Below are 15,233 nucleotides of genomic sequence, written 5' to 3' on the forward strand. Positions count from 1 at the left end.
AACTGAGGAATAGTCTTCAGGTAAAAAGTAAGTACAAAAGAAAAGAGTGAGAACAACACAGGAGTCTCTTCATGAAGGTGAGTTCAACACAGGAATATCTTCTTCACAAAAAGGGTGAGAGCAACTGAGCAGTCTTTCTTCATAAACAGTGAGGGCAACTGAAGAATATCTTCTTCACAAAGAGTGAGAGCCAAAATCCACAATCAAAAAGGAAAACTTCATTCACAAAGCAGATAAGTCCAAACTCAAATTCAACTTCTTCCTAATATGGAAGATAAATGCAAAACACAAAATAGTAAGTAAAAAGTAAGTAAGTAAAAACTGAGGGAGGAAAAAAAACCCTCTTCCTTAAAGGGGAAGGGCACACTGGAGTAAAGCAACCCAAAGAAAGATTTATCAAAACGCAAAGTCAAGCAGAGTGCTCACAACTGGAAGTGGTTACAGGAAACCCAGAGGACAAGACACCAATGACATCCAATGGACCCGCAACCATGGATAACCCAGAAGCATCTTAAATAGCCAAGCACATTAGTGCAGCTGCAGACAGACCAAGGTGGAAGTAATTATGATTAACTACGTGTATTGAAAAAAAAAACAATCACTAGTGGGAGATAAAACCAAGACAGACTGAGACCTGTAGGAATATAAATAAACACCAGAGAGCGATACAGAGTCAGATGACACACAGACACACACACACACACAAGATGAACAGAGAAAAGATTCATAAATAAGAATGAGATGAAGGCTGTGGAAAAAAACAATTAAAGACAGGGGTGAAAACCAGGAAAGAAGGCAGGGCGTGGCACAAATAAAAGGGAAACTGGGACTGACAGTGGAGAGCCCTAACTAAAGAAAGAAAGCAAAAGGCTCATTGCCATATTAAACAGAAAAGGATGGGAGCAAAAAGGGCCTAAAAGGAAGAGGGACAGGAAATCCCCAAAAAACAGCCCCACCAGACCCAGACCACAACAAAAGATCCGTACAAAGCACTGTTTGGAATCTTAAAATGTGCTTCCAAGCTTTGATTTGAAACATTTCACATTGGCTGAATTCAAAACAAGAAGCTGATTATGGAATAACTAAGCTATGATACCTAGTTACTGATAACATTTGATATCAAGGTAGGATATCACATAATTTGAAGCAAAGCATCTGAAGCACTCTGAAGCACTCAAAGCTTTGAATCAAAGCAAGTCTCACAGAATGAATTCAAAACAAGAAGCAGGTGGTTAGCAGCATACAGCTGAACAACTTCTTCAAAATTCAACAGTGAGTTTAAAGCATTTCCATGGTCCAAATACATTAGACATGTTCCAGTCAGCCTAATAGAGTAATAATAATAGTGCCCCTGAACATCTTATAGCAATTCTCCACCATGACTGATCAATACATTATTGTCATCCAATAACAGGTGACACTGTATGTTTGGGCATATGTGTGTGTGTGTGTGTGTGTGTGTGTGTGTGTGTGTGTGTGTGTGTGTGTGTGTGTGTGTGTGTGTGTGTGTGTGTGTGTGTGTGTGTGTGTGTGTGTGTGTGTGTGTGTGTGTGTGTGTGGGCACATGCGTGTTTTTGTATAGTTTGTAGACAAATTTAGGTTTTAAACTATCATTGTGAGGACAACTTGGCATTGTGGGGACATTTTAGCATTACCTCACAACTTCAAAGGGCTGTTTGAGGGTTACAACTTGGTATTTGGGTAGGGGTTAGAATTAGGTCAGGATTAGGTACATAGCTCCGTGATGGTTACATTTATTTATTTATTTTATTTATTTACTTTTTGTTCAGGGGGGGGATTTGCAGGAGTTACTGAGGAGGATCAGTATAGAAATGGGAAAATTGAAAATATGGTTTGACAGAAACAAATTATCATTAAACTTAAGTAAAACAAAATACATGTTATTTGGCTATTGTAATACAGACATACAGGTTCAGTTACAAGTCGAGGGGGTAGATATTGAAAGGGTACATGAAAATAAGTTTCTGGGGGTGATAATAGATGATAAGATAAACTGGAAGACTCATATAAAACATATACAAAGTAAACTGTCAAGAAGCATTTCAGTTCTAAACAAAGCGAAACATATTCTGGACCACAACTCACTCCGCATTCTTTACTGCTCACTGGTTTTACCATATTTACAGTACTGTGCAGAGGTATGGGGTAATACTTATAAAGGTACAACACAATCACTATCAGTAATGCAGAAAAGAGCTATAAGAATCATTCATAATACTGGCTATAGAGATCATACAAATCCATAATTTTTACAATCCAAAATCTTAAAATTCACAGACTTGGTTCATTTTCAAACAGTACAAATCGTGTATAAAGCAATAAACAATTTACTTCCAGCAAATATTAAAAATATGTTTTTTAACAGATCAGGGGATTGCAGTCTGAGGGGGAAATTTACGAACAACATTAAAAGGTTTCTGTATTTCTGTCTGTGGGGTGAGGATGTGGAACAGATTGGGAGTGGGCTCAAGCAATGTCCAAGCATGAACCAGTTCAAACAGCGGTACAAAAATATGTTTTTTTCTAGGTATAGGGAGGAGGAAGGGTAATGAGGGTTAGGGTGTTTTTGTTTTTTGCTTCGGCTTGTAAATATATAGTATTTTGTATGTAAGTAGGTATGTGTAGGTGTATATTTATGTTTGTGTATATATATATATATATATATTGATATCGATTTAGGTGTGTAGGAATCTATGTGTATATGTGGAAAAGGGTATTACTGGTTGTGGGGAAGAAGGGGTAGGGATAAATAAATAAGCTGACGCTTCACCCTACCCCTTTTCGGACATGTTGGGTACACAGTAGGAACTTTTTTGTTGTTGTTTTCACTGATCTATCTTGTATTTGTTGTTGTATCAAATGTTCGAAATAAACAGTTTTCATTCATTCATTCAAAGATCATAAAAGAAAGAAAAACAAGAAAGATGGTTGTTTTTTACTTACCAGCAGACTGTGTAGGAGCAATGTCCTGGCCAGCGTTAGATGGGAGGATCTCCACAGGTGCAGGAGGAGAGGTCCTCTCAAAAACCTCTACCAGATAAAAACAACAAAAGTAACAACGCATTAATTTAATCACACACGGCAGTATTGTCAACTTGTCTGCATTGCCACCATTGTTAAACACTGGTAGCATTAACCAAGTCCTTAGCTGAACAACATTAGCTGCATTGATTTAAGACTTCAAATTATTTGCTAAGGATTGCCATCATAAGCTTTCATTAGCTAATTTGCACTGAACTCGCTTATTTCAGACTTCACCCTATTTTTTTTCCTAACAGAGGATCTCATCCACAACTACCACAAAAGACTCCAAGCTGTTGTTGATGTTAAAGGGGGCAATACACTGTATAAAGAATAGGGGTATGTAAAGTTTTGATCTGGGTCATTTGTGTAGTTTCTCTTGCCATTATGATTTAAAAAAAGTAAACACAGTTGTTTGGCAATAAATGGCTTCACCCAGCCACTAACCATGAGTGGAAAAAAGTTTTTTTTGTTATCATATTCTCTGAAAAATGGCCAAATAAATAAATAACATTCTGCCAGGATATGTAAACTTTTGAGCACAACTGTATTAAATGCCCTCATTCATACACATTAACAGCACATATAAAAAGGTCAAGACATTGCACTTCCAGTGCAAAAATTCTCTTAAGGCTAGTGTCCAGTTCACTGTAAATGTCTTTTTGAATAAAATTAATCTTAGGCTCTACAATAACTCAACTGTGGACATCAACATCTATGTGGTCATCTACTGGAATGCCCTCAAATAGGCTAACCTTTGAACATGTACGAGGGCTGTCAATAAAGTAACGGTCCTTTTTATTTTTTTCAAAAACTATATGGATTTCATTCATATGTTTTTATGTCAGACATGCTTGAACCCTCGTGCGCATGCGTGAGTTTTTCCACGCCTGTCGGTGACGTCATTCGCCTGTGAGCACTCCTTGTGGGAGGAGTCGTCCAGCCCCTCATCGGAATTCCTTTGTCTGAGAAGTTGCTGAGAGACTGGCGCGTTGTTTGATCAAAATTTTTTCTAAACCTGTGAGACACATCGAAGTGGACAGGGTTCGAAAAATTAAGCTGGTTTTCAGTGAAAATTTTAACGGCTGATGAGAGATTTTGAGGTGATTCTGTCGCTTTAAGGACTTCCCACGGTGCGAGACGTCGCTCAGCGCTCTCAGCCGCCGTCGTCAGCCTGTTCAAGCTGAAAACCTCCACATTTCAGGCTCTATTGATCCAGGACGTCGTGAGAGAACAGAGAAGTTTCAGAAGAAGTCGGTTTCAGCATTTTATCCGGATATTCCACTGTTAAAGGAGATTTTTTTAATGAAAGACGTGCGGACGGATCCGCGCGTCGGGACGCAGCCGACGCGGTGCGGCGGCACAGGAAAAACACCTCCGTGTTGACAACCATTTGTAAAATCCAGGCGGCTTTTGATGGCTTTCAGTGGAGTGAGTATATGAGAAATTGTTTAACAGGCAGGACATGTTCCAACTTGTCCTTAAGGCTTTCAACAGAGGTGTTTTTCCTGTGGTGGAGCGTCGCGGCGGCTGCGTCCCGACGCGCGGACCCGTCCGCACGTCTTTCATTAAAAAAATCTCCTTTAACAGTGGAATATCCGGATAAAATGCTGAAACCGACTTCTTCTGAAACTTCTCTGTTCTCTCACAACGTTCTGGATCAATAGAACCTGAAATGTGGAGGTTTTCAGCTTGAACAGGCTGACGACGGCGGCTGAGAGCGCTGAGCGACGTCTCACACCGTGGGAAGTCCTTAAAGCGACAGAATCACCTCAAAATCTCTCATCAGCCATTAAAATTTTCACTGAAAACCAGCTTAATTTTTCGAACCGTGTCCACTTCGATGTGTCTCACAGGTTTAGAAAAAATTTTGATCAAACAAAGCGCCAGTCTCTCAGCAACTTCTCAGACAAAGGAATTCCGACGAGGGGCTGGACGACTCCTCCCACAAGGAGTGCTCACAGGCGAATGACGTCACCGACAGGCGTGGAAAAACTCACGCATGCGCACGAGGAATCAAGCATGTCTGACGTACAAAACATATGAATGAAATCCATATAGTTCTTGAAAAAAATAAAAAGGACCGTTACTTTATTGACAGCCCTCGTACAGTGGGGCAAAAAAGTATTTAGTCAGCCCCTGATTGTGCAAGTTCCCCTACTTAGAAAGATGAGAGAGGTCTGTAATTTTCCTCATAGGTACACTTCAATTATGAGAGACAAAATGAGAAAAAAAATCCAGGAAATCACAGTGTAGGATTTTGAAAGAAGTTATTTGTAAATTGTGGTGGAAAATAAGTATTTGGTCACCCACAAACAAGTAAGATTTCTGGCTCGCACAGACCTGTAACTTCTTCTTTAAGAAGCTTTTCTGTCCTCCACCTGTTACCTGTATTAATGGCATCTGTTGGAATGCATTATCTGTATAAAAGACACCTATCCACAGCCTCAGTCATGCTTCAAACTCAACCATGGCCAAGACCAAAGAACTATCGAAGGACACCAGGAAGAAAATTGTAGACGTGCACCAGGATGGGAAGAGTGAATCTACAATAGTCAAGCAAGTTGGTGTGAATAAATCAACTGTGGGAGCAATTGTAAGAAAATGGAAGACATACAAGACCACTGATAATCTCCCTCGATCTGGGGCTCCACGCAAGATCTCGTCCAGTGTGGTTAAAATGATCATGAGAACGGTGAACAAAAATCCCAGAACTACATGGAGGGAACTGATGAATGACCTGCAGAGAGTTGGGACTAAAGTAACAAAGGCTACACACTATGCAAAGATGGACTCAAATCCTGCAGTGCCAGGCGTGTCCCCCTGCTTAAGTCAGTACATGTCCAGGCCCATCTGAAGTTTGCCAGAGAGCATATAGATGATCCAGAAGAGGATTAGGAGAATATCATGTGGTCAGATGAAGTCAAAATAGGAGTTTTTAGTAAAAACTCAACTAGTCATGTTTGGAGGAAGAAGAATGCTGAGTTTCATTCCAAGAACACCATATCTACTGTGAAGCATGGGGGTGGAAACATCATGCTTTGGGGCTGTTTTTCTGCAAAGGGGACAGGACGACTGATCCGTGTTAAGGAAAGAATGAACAGGGCCATGTACTTGTATCATGAGATTTTAAGCCAAAACCTGCTTCCTTCAGTGTGAGCACTGAAGATGCAATGTGGCTGGGTCTTCCAGCATGACAATGATCCCAAACAGTCTGCTCGGGCAACGAAGGAGTGGCTCCGTAAAAAGCATTTCAAGGTCCTGGAGTCAGGTTCTAGCCAGTCTCCAGACCTCAACCCCATAGAAAATTTGTGGAGGGAGTTGAAAGTCCATGTTCCCCAGCGATAGCCACAAAACATCACTGCTCTGGAGGAGATCTGCATGGAGGAATGGGCCAAAATACCAGATACAGTGTGTGCAAACCTGGTGAAGACTTACAGGAAATGTTTGACCTCTGTCATTGCCAGCAAAGGTTATGTTACAAAGTATTGAGTTGAACTTTTGTTATTGACCAAATACTTATTTTCCACCATAATTTACAAATAAATTCTTTAAAAATCTTGGATTTTTTTTTCTCATTTTGTCTCTCATAGTTGAAGTGTACTTATGATGAAAATTACAGACATCTCTCATCTTTCTAATAGGAGAACTTGCACAATCAGGGGCTGACTAAATACTTTTTTGCCCCACTGTATTCATCTTTCCACAAATCCGATAACTTCAATATGGTGTACACACGGCCGAGCTGTGAGCATACATAAAGGTTCTGCTACTAGCCTATAAAATTGTTCACGGACTGGCACCTCCCTACCTAGCTGACCTAATTAAACCCTACATACCGGCCCAGGTTTTGCATTCTCAGGGTGTAGGACTACTTTGTGTCCCTAGGGTGAATAAAAAGTCTGCGGGTCACAGAACTTTCTCTTATAATACCTCTGTTTTTTAGAATGATCTCCCTGCATCAATAAAACAGTCAGATTCTGTGGAGACTTTCATGTTTAGAGTTAAGACGCACTTATTTTCCCTTTTATAAGCATAGTATGTTACTATGCTTTTTACTATTTTAAATTCATTTTATTAGAAAACGGAGTGGGCCGTGGCCTCAACTTTATCTAAATTCTGGGACTTTTAGTGAAGCTCAGGGCTAGTGACCAGCAATCACCTTTTTTCTCTCTGTTTGAGGTGCGGCTCCATCCAGAGATGGGTGTGGTATCTGTTTCTGTAACCCTCCTGTCCTGTGCACCGGCAACATTTCTTGTATATTCGTTTTGTTAATTTTTTGCAAATTGTGTCAGTGGCATGGCCCAAGCAGAGGGTCACCCCTTTGAGTCTGGTCTGCTTGAGGTTTCTTCCTCGAATCCTCAGAGGGAATTTTTCCTTACCACTGTCGCCTATGTGCTTGCTCTGGGGGTTGGTAAGGTTAGAAGCACCTTGAGGCAACTTTGTTGTGATTTGGTGCTATATAAATGAAAATAAATTGAAATAAACTGAAATACATGAAGCCCTTATGTCCTCACAGCGAGGCAATGAACGAGCCATTGTTAGCCTGCCGGTCACTTTCTCTGCTATCGGGAGAGTTTGAACTGTATTTGTTGGGACGACATGAGTTGGAATAATGAGATCTTGTTCATGTGAATAGTCCTCCTAATTTCCTCCCCCGGGTTACATATGGCATAAGGTTGTTAAGCGCACACATGTGAGCCTGCATGGAAAGCCTGCTGTTTCAAAAAAACAACAAAAGGTTATATCGGTTTTACTTGAAGCCCGTGAGAGTGGTAATGTAAGGGTGCAATGTTATTGTTGTGTGCAATGCAACATGATTATCTGATTAACAACATGAGACAACTGGGTAACAATTATCCAAAGAAACAGCTCTTCTGCCATTTGTATTTGCACATTTGATTTCACATTGCACATTTCTATCGTTATATTGTCTATTTAGTCATCAGTTCATCCATAAAGTGCCATTTCTCTTGTGAAAGATATTTATTTTAATATAAACTGCTAATGTGCTCTGGAGTACTGGAAATACATTTTAAAGAAATGTTGATGATTTGTTTTATTTTAAACTTTAGTTCGTTTGTTTATTTAAACGTAATTATTTCCATACAAATGAGCAATTTTTTGTGAAAAATAAATTTGCAGCAAATCCAAGTTGAATCGAGTCACATTCCAACTGAATTGCACTGAATTAGCTTTGAACGGCAGAGTATAATATTACGAATGTCACAGTATTATAAAGTGAGTACGGACCTCAGTTTAGTAATACTCTTAATTGGTAGACAGTAACAAAATATATGTGCACACATATGTAAAAATAATCAAATTTTGTGAAATTACAAGCACTGGCCTTTGGACCATTTCATTTCAGGACATGTAAAAATCGACTTGTCAGCAATAGTTATTTGTCTGGCCAACATTCGGGCTTGCATGTCTTTTCAGATTAATGTTCCATAGTATTTCTTCCCTTGTATTATAAGTATTCTATCAATAACAGTGGCATCAAATAAAGTGCAAGTGAACCTTAGTTTAAATGTTTGGCCACAAGCAGCTGAAGCTGACAATCTGAAGATAAAAAAAAAAAAAATTGGCCACCATATCACAAAGTACAAAGGGCAGTGGAGTAGACACCTGGGAATGTTGCCTCCATCTTGACAGTGGACAAACCAGGAGACAGCTGGGAGAGGACAGATTCAACTACTGGTTTATTACTAACCACAGGAACTAGCAGCTCCTTCAATGACAAGACAACATCAATTACACTAAAGCCACAAATGTCATACAAGTAGTGGAATGCTCCATTTGGACTGTAATCATTTCACTTTGCTGTAGAAACAAGTTGCGTTCCTGCCATGCAGCACAGGCACTGTACCAGGAAGCAGATGAGCATTCAGTTTGCATGACAACTGAGTGTATTAAAAGAGCAGAGCAAGAAAAAAATAATAACAGCTCAGCCAGCAAAGCAAAAAAGGGCCGTCACTTTCATGAAAACTTAGAACTGGTGGATTTGTTTTGGACATTGTGATAGGTTTCTTTGTCTCACTTTGGTACTTCTTCACTCTGAAGATGAGATGCACTGCTTATTTCTGAATAGCTCAAAATCATGCAGCCACATTGCTGGCTTCATGCCCACATGATTCTGCAACTTCTCAATGGTTTTGAGGCTAGATGGAGCATCTGTGTGCATGCAAAGTGTTGTTACCGGTTACTGTAGAAAGTGCCAAACCTACCTGATCTGGTGACGATGTCACGACTGACCAAAGAAACAAGGAACAATGTTACATTTAGGTTGTTGGCAATATATACTTTATATCAATGTTTCACTGATTTGGTGTTGTAGAAACAATATTATTATTATTATTATTATTAATCATTATTCTTGAAGAAAAAAACTTCAATAAAAAAAGGTCAATACCAGGACCATAATTACATGACCCCAAAATAACTTAAGAACAAAGACCAATATGAGAACAATGATGGGGCCCAAAACCAACTTGGCCAACTTGGACCAGTATAAACAACATAATGAGGTGATACTACATGGTGATCTTTTCAATATCCAAAAATAACTTCATACCAATTTATACCAATATTGATGTTTTCCTGTTATTTTTCACTGTGAGATGATTTGATCTCTCCTCTAACATTCTTGGATGCTGACCACTGACCTCTGATCTGTTACTGATCATTCAATTTAAACTGCTGATCTTTGATCTGAAATGACAAGCTTTGATAGTGATAGCCAGGCTTTAATCCTGAGCTTTGATCCTTATTGCTGAACTATGAACATGTTCTTGGACCCTGATTTTTCATACTAAACACTAATTGCCCTCTTTTGGTGCCCATTGTGCCTCCTGTCTGTACTAATGTGATTCTCCAATAAGCATCAAAAGCATTAGGACCAAGGACTGGATCCTGACAGTTTATTCTGATTGTGGAACTCAACAGCGATCTTGATTCCAGAATCAAAGGAATGGGGCTCAGAGATCAAAGACCAAAGGCAGGAACTACTGCTGGAGATTCAGATCTGCACCAAATTTTTGTCACTTCTTCCTTGACAAAAAGGATTAGATTTGGCTTTTTTTTTTTTTTTTTTTTCATTTTGCAATATCCTGCTGGCTGGCTGACTAACAAACAAACAACAACAAAATCTTAGCTTTCTTCTCAAACTTAACCAATATCAAGAACATAAAATTACATGACTACAAAATAGCGTTGATAATTAAAACCAATACTGGGGACATAATAACTCAGCCACATGGCATGTGCAGCCAGTACATTCTGAGTGCCGGTCCCAAGTACACTCTGAGTGCCGGTCCCAAGCATGGATAAATGAGGAGGGTTGCGTCAGGAAGGGCATCAAACGTAAAACAAGCCAACCCAACTATGCAGACTAAGAATCGAATTTCCATACCGGATTGGTCGCAATATATAACAGATGCAATGTTTGCTCTGAGAATACTGTTGGAGAAGTACAGAGAAGGCCAGAAAGACTTACATTGTGTGTTTGTGGACTTAGAAAAAGCTTATGATAGGGTGCCAAGAGAAGAGCTGTGGTATTGTATGAGGAAGTCTGGAGTAGCAGAGAAGTATGTTAGGGTAGTGCAGGACATGTACAAGAATAGTGTGACAGCGGTGAGATGTGCAGTCGGAATGACAGACTCATTCAAGGTGGAGGTGGGATTACACCAAGGATCAGCTCTGAGTCCTTTCTTGTTTGCAGTGGTGATGGACAGGTTGACGGATGAGATCAGACAGGAGTCCCCATGGACTATGATGTTTGCAGATGACATTGTGATCTGTAGTGAGAGTAGAGAGCAAGCTGAGTCTAGTCTGGAGAGGTGGAGATATGCTTTGGAGAGAAGGGGAATGAAAGTCAGTAGAAGCAAGACTGAGTACATGTGTGTGAATGGGAGGGAGCCCAGTGAATAGTGCAGTTACAAGGAGTAGAAGTGGTGAAAGTAGATGAGTTTAAATATTTGGGGTCAACTTTTCAAAGTAATGGAGAGTGTGGTTGAGAGGTGAAGAGAGTGCAGGCAGGGTGGAATGGGTGGAGAAAGGTGGCAGGAGTGATTTGTGACCAAAGAATATCAGCAAGAGTGAAGGGAAAAGTTTACAAGACAGTAGTGAGACCAGCTATGTTGTACGGCTTAGAGACGGTGGCACTAACAAAAAGACAGGAGGTGGAGCTGGAGGTGGCAGAGCTGAAGATGTTGAGATTCTCTTTGGGAGTGAGAAGAATGGACAAGATTAGTAATGAACATATCAGAGGGACAGCTCAGGTGGGACGGTTTGGAGACAAAGTCAGAGAGGAGAGATTGAGATGGTTTGGACATGTGAAGAGGAGGGACCCAGGGTATATAGGGAAAAAGATGCTGAGGTTGGAGCCACCAGGCAGGAGGAGAAGAGGGAGGCCAAAGAGGAGGCTTATGGATGTGCTGAGGGAGGACATGCAGGTGGTTGGTGTGACAGAGGAAGATACAGAGGACAGGGTGAGAGGGAAACGATTGATCTGCTGTGACAACCCCTAATGGGAACAGCCGAAAGACAAAGAAGAAGACTGGGGACATAACAGCAGGTTCCAGCAATGTGAACTTTCTAACACTCAAATATAACTTATAATAATGGCGGCACCCAGCAATGTGACCTTCACAGAAGCCAAAAATAACTCTTATAACTGGGACAAATACTGACGCCATAATACTGGGACACAACAGCATAACCAACGTGACTATAACAGAGTGTTTCCCAGTCCGGCCTCAGGGCACCTAACCCGCACTTTTCATATCTAACTGCTCTACCAAAAGCTGATGAGCTCATTCAGGTGTGCTCAGCCATTCACCAATTAACAGATACCTGACTGAATCAATTAGTTGTGGGGGGAGCAGTTGTGCTCTACCCACACTGCTCAGGGTATCCGAGGTCAAAGACTGGCCAAAACTGTTAAAGTAAGCATGATTTGGTTTTGTCTGCTCCTGTGTTTAAAAGAGACGTTTAAGGAAACACTGTGGAATAACTAGTGTCAGTTTCATTCAATGGTCACAGGGACTTCATGATATTAATACATAAAAGATTCCAAAAATACTTTGTAAAGAATACACAGAGTAGATACAGTGAAGGTGAACAAGACCTTACAGCAAAGCATTTGACATATGGCACATGATTCACAGACCCGGGCTTTCACAGTGTATAAAAATCATAAACAACTTGGACCACATTCTAATTTTGAAAAATAACAGCACGAAAGATTCTTTTTAAATCCCTCCTCTCACCCTCCTAACCATAGTGGCTTTCTGCTGTGCGAAAATGCCAATGTGTAAGGCTGCCAGGCACCAAATTACTTTCTAGTGGCATCCAAAACCTAATCTACACAGGTTTTGGGTGGTGGATTTCTGTCAGATTGTTTTTTGAAGGCTGTCCTGTGTGCCTGGAAAACTCTGTACTTGTCTGCTCCAGAGAAGCTTAGTGGTAATTTGGACTGCGTCTGGCTCTGGCGAAGATGCAGCAAAGTTTATTCCTCCCCTGGTGGCTGCCAGGCATGTCCTGAATAATAACATGAAAGACTGATGCTCGTCTGTCTCTGTTCATCCCACAGCACCCGCCAGGTTTATCTCTCCCTCTGTCTCACTTTTCAAAAGGCTAAAGGATGGGCTGTGTTTGAAGCGAATGTTAAGAAGCCTAAAGCATTTTCATTATTGTCCTCTATAAACAAATATCACAAAAAACAGAGGGATGGATTTTTTTTTATTTATTTTTGTTTAAACTTTGAGTTTCTAATTACTGCACATGTGGGAAGGATCATAACTCATGATGTATTTTGTGGCACTGGAGCTGTATAATGTTTGAGTTGCAGACACTGGTATTGTGTTCCTTATAAATTAACACAAAAGAGCACACGCATTCCTGTATTTTCTGTCTCTGAATTATAAGTAATCCTTCAAAAATACCGATTTCATTGACAAAATGTCGAGTTCAGTCCCTGAAATGTCTGCCAATAGTGACAATACGAGGTCTGTGAGAAAAGTATTGGACCTTTTTATTTTTTTCAAAAACCATATGGATTTAAATAACGTGATTGTATCAGCCAAGCTTGAACCTTCGTGCGCATGCGTGAGTTTTTTCACGCCTGTCGGTTGCGTCATTCGCCTGTGGGCAGGCTTTGTGTGAGCACTGGTCCACCCCTCTCGTCGTTTTTTCATTGTCAGAAGAATGTCTGAAGGACTGCCATTTTGTTGCATTAAACTTTTTTCAGAAACTCTTCCAGACAACCAGCTGGAAACCATTTCGAAGATTCGGTTGGCTTTCGGTGAAAATTTTATAGGCTTCAGAGAGATTAAGGATTGTTTCTGCCGCTTAAAGGATGGCCCACAGCGCCGGCGGGTGCGCCGCACTCCGAGCGGCCATCGACAGGCTGAAAGGAGCTGATCACTTCCAAATTTAAGGCTCTGTTGATGCAGGACGTCGTGTAACTAGCAGAGAAGTTTCATAAGAGGTCGGGATCAGCACTTTATCGGCACATTCCACTGTTATAGGAGATTTTGTAATGAAAGACGTGCAGACGGATTCGCGCATCAGGATGCAGCCGCTCATGGCGCAGCCGCTCATGGCGCGGCGGGACAAAAAACACCTCCGTGTTGGAAACCATTCGTAAGATTCAGGCGGCTTTCGATCGCTTTTCAGTCGAGTGAGAAACTGTTTAACAGCTGGGCATGTTCCAACTTGTCCTGTAAGGCTTCCAACACGGAGGTGTTGTTTGACAAGCGCCACGAGCGGCTGCATCAACAACACAACATCCTGCATCAACAGAGCCTTAAATTTGGAAGTGATCAGCTCCTTTCAGCCTGTCGATGGCCGCTTGGAGCGCGACGCGCCCTCCGGCGCTGTGGGCCGTCCTTAAAGCGGCAGTAACAATCCTTAATCTCACTGTAGCCCATAAAGTTTTCACCGAAAGCCAACCGAATCTTCGAAATGGTTTCCCGCTGGTTGTCAGGGAGAGTTTCTGAAAAAATTTTAATGCAACAAAACAGCAGTCCTTCAGACATTCTTCTGACAATGAAAAAACGACGAGAGGGGTGGACCAGTGCTCACACAAAGCCGGCCCACAGGCGAATGACGCAACCGACAGGCGTGAAAAAACTCACGCATGCGCACGAAGGTTCAAGCTTGGCTGATGCAATCACACGTGATTCAAATCCATATGGTTTTTGAAAAAAATAAAAAGGTCCGATACTTTTCTCACAGACCTCGTATAATGTCTTTCTGTCTTGAAGACCTACAGTAATTTTCCTCTTGGGGTGGGGGGATGATGAGGTGATTAAAGACCGTCTAAAATGACAACTTATTTTGGAGATGCTGCATTACAGAGATATATGCTTGCACAGATACCTTATGGTGGCAGTCTCCACAGCTTAACACAGTAGAACCCAAAGCAATATTTTTTTTTCTTAGAAGCAGATAACATGGATATGCACAATAGTGTGTGTAATGTCATGACAGGATTCAGAACAGTATCAAGCTCTTATGCTACATTTAACTGTATACAGCTGCTCTTGCAGCAGAGGGTTGTTTTTTTTTTTTTTTACTGTCCGTATCAGCTTACACATCAGTCTGAATCTGATCAAAAGAAAAACAAGGGTGAGGCGAGGGTGAGGCTTAACTTGTATTTGAAAAATGCATTAAATGCTTTAATTGTCTTCAGAATGTCAAATATTACAAGTAAAGATAAACTTCCACTGCTGTGTTATTCTAAATAAAATTTTCCACCAACTGCAACAATGGGTACAAAATGATTTCTTTCACCTTGGTCATCACTGGTAGCTTCAAGTTCAGCTCATACAGTGCTGATGAATGGAAGAAGACGTTGGTGTGGTTTAAAAATGAATACATACAACACGTGGGCAATCAGACAAATCTAATCCTGTACATTGAACTTCGCTGGGCAATACAGGCTTTGTGTACTTAACAAAAAAGCACACAGCTATGGTTATGTGGGCAGAACAAAAAGAAAGGGTGGAAAAAAGTGAGGAAAAAGACAAAAACATAAAAAATATATAAAGTGTGAGATACGCTGATTGAAAACTGCATGAAGTGCCAATTTCCAGAAAGCGTAAACTTTTGGGTCTGCACAAGAAATAACTGACTCCACCTTCTTGTATCGTTCAACTTTGAGAAATCATACACACAATACCATT

The 15,233-nt window shown here is 40.8% G+C and overlaps 1 protein-coding gene across 1 annotated transcript in view; it reads right to left on the minus strand.

Moving 5' to 3' along the window:
• ltbp1 (latent transforming growth factor beta binding protein 1) overlaps positions 1 to 15,233 on the minus strand; it is a 440,667-nt gene that overhangs the window by 92,922 nt on the left and 332,512 nt on the right. The window contains 3 exon segments of the mRNA XM_034184166.1: positions 2,965 to 3,051; positions 8,674 to 8,776; positions 9,273 to 9,295. Of these exon segments, the coding sequence (XP_034040057.1) occupies positions 2,965 to 3,051; positions 8,674 to 8,776; positions 9,273 to 9,295 (213 nt within the window).

The sequence above is a fragment of the Thalassophryne amazonica genome, chromosome 13 (assembly GCF_902500255.1).
Source record: "Thalassophryne amazonica chromosome 13, fThaAma1.1, whole genome shotgun sequence".
In the NCBI taxonomy this organism is placed as follows: domain Eukaryota; kingdom Metazoa; phylum Chordata; class Actinopteri; order Batrachoidiformes; family Batrachoididae; genus Thalassophryne; species Thalassophryne amazonica.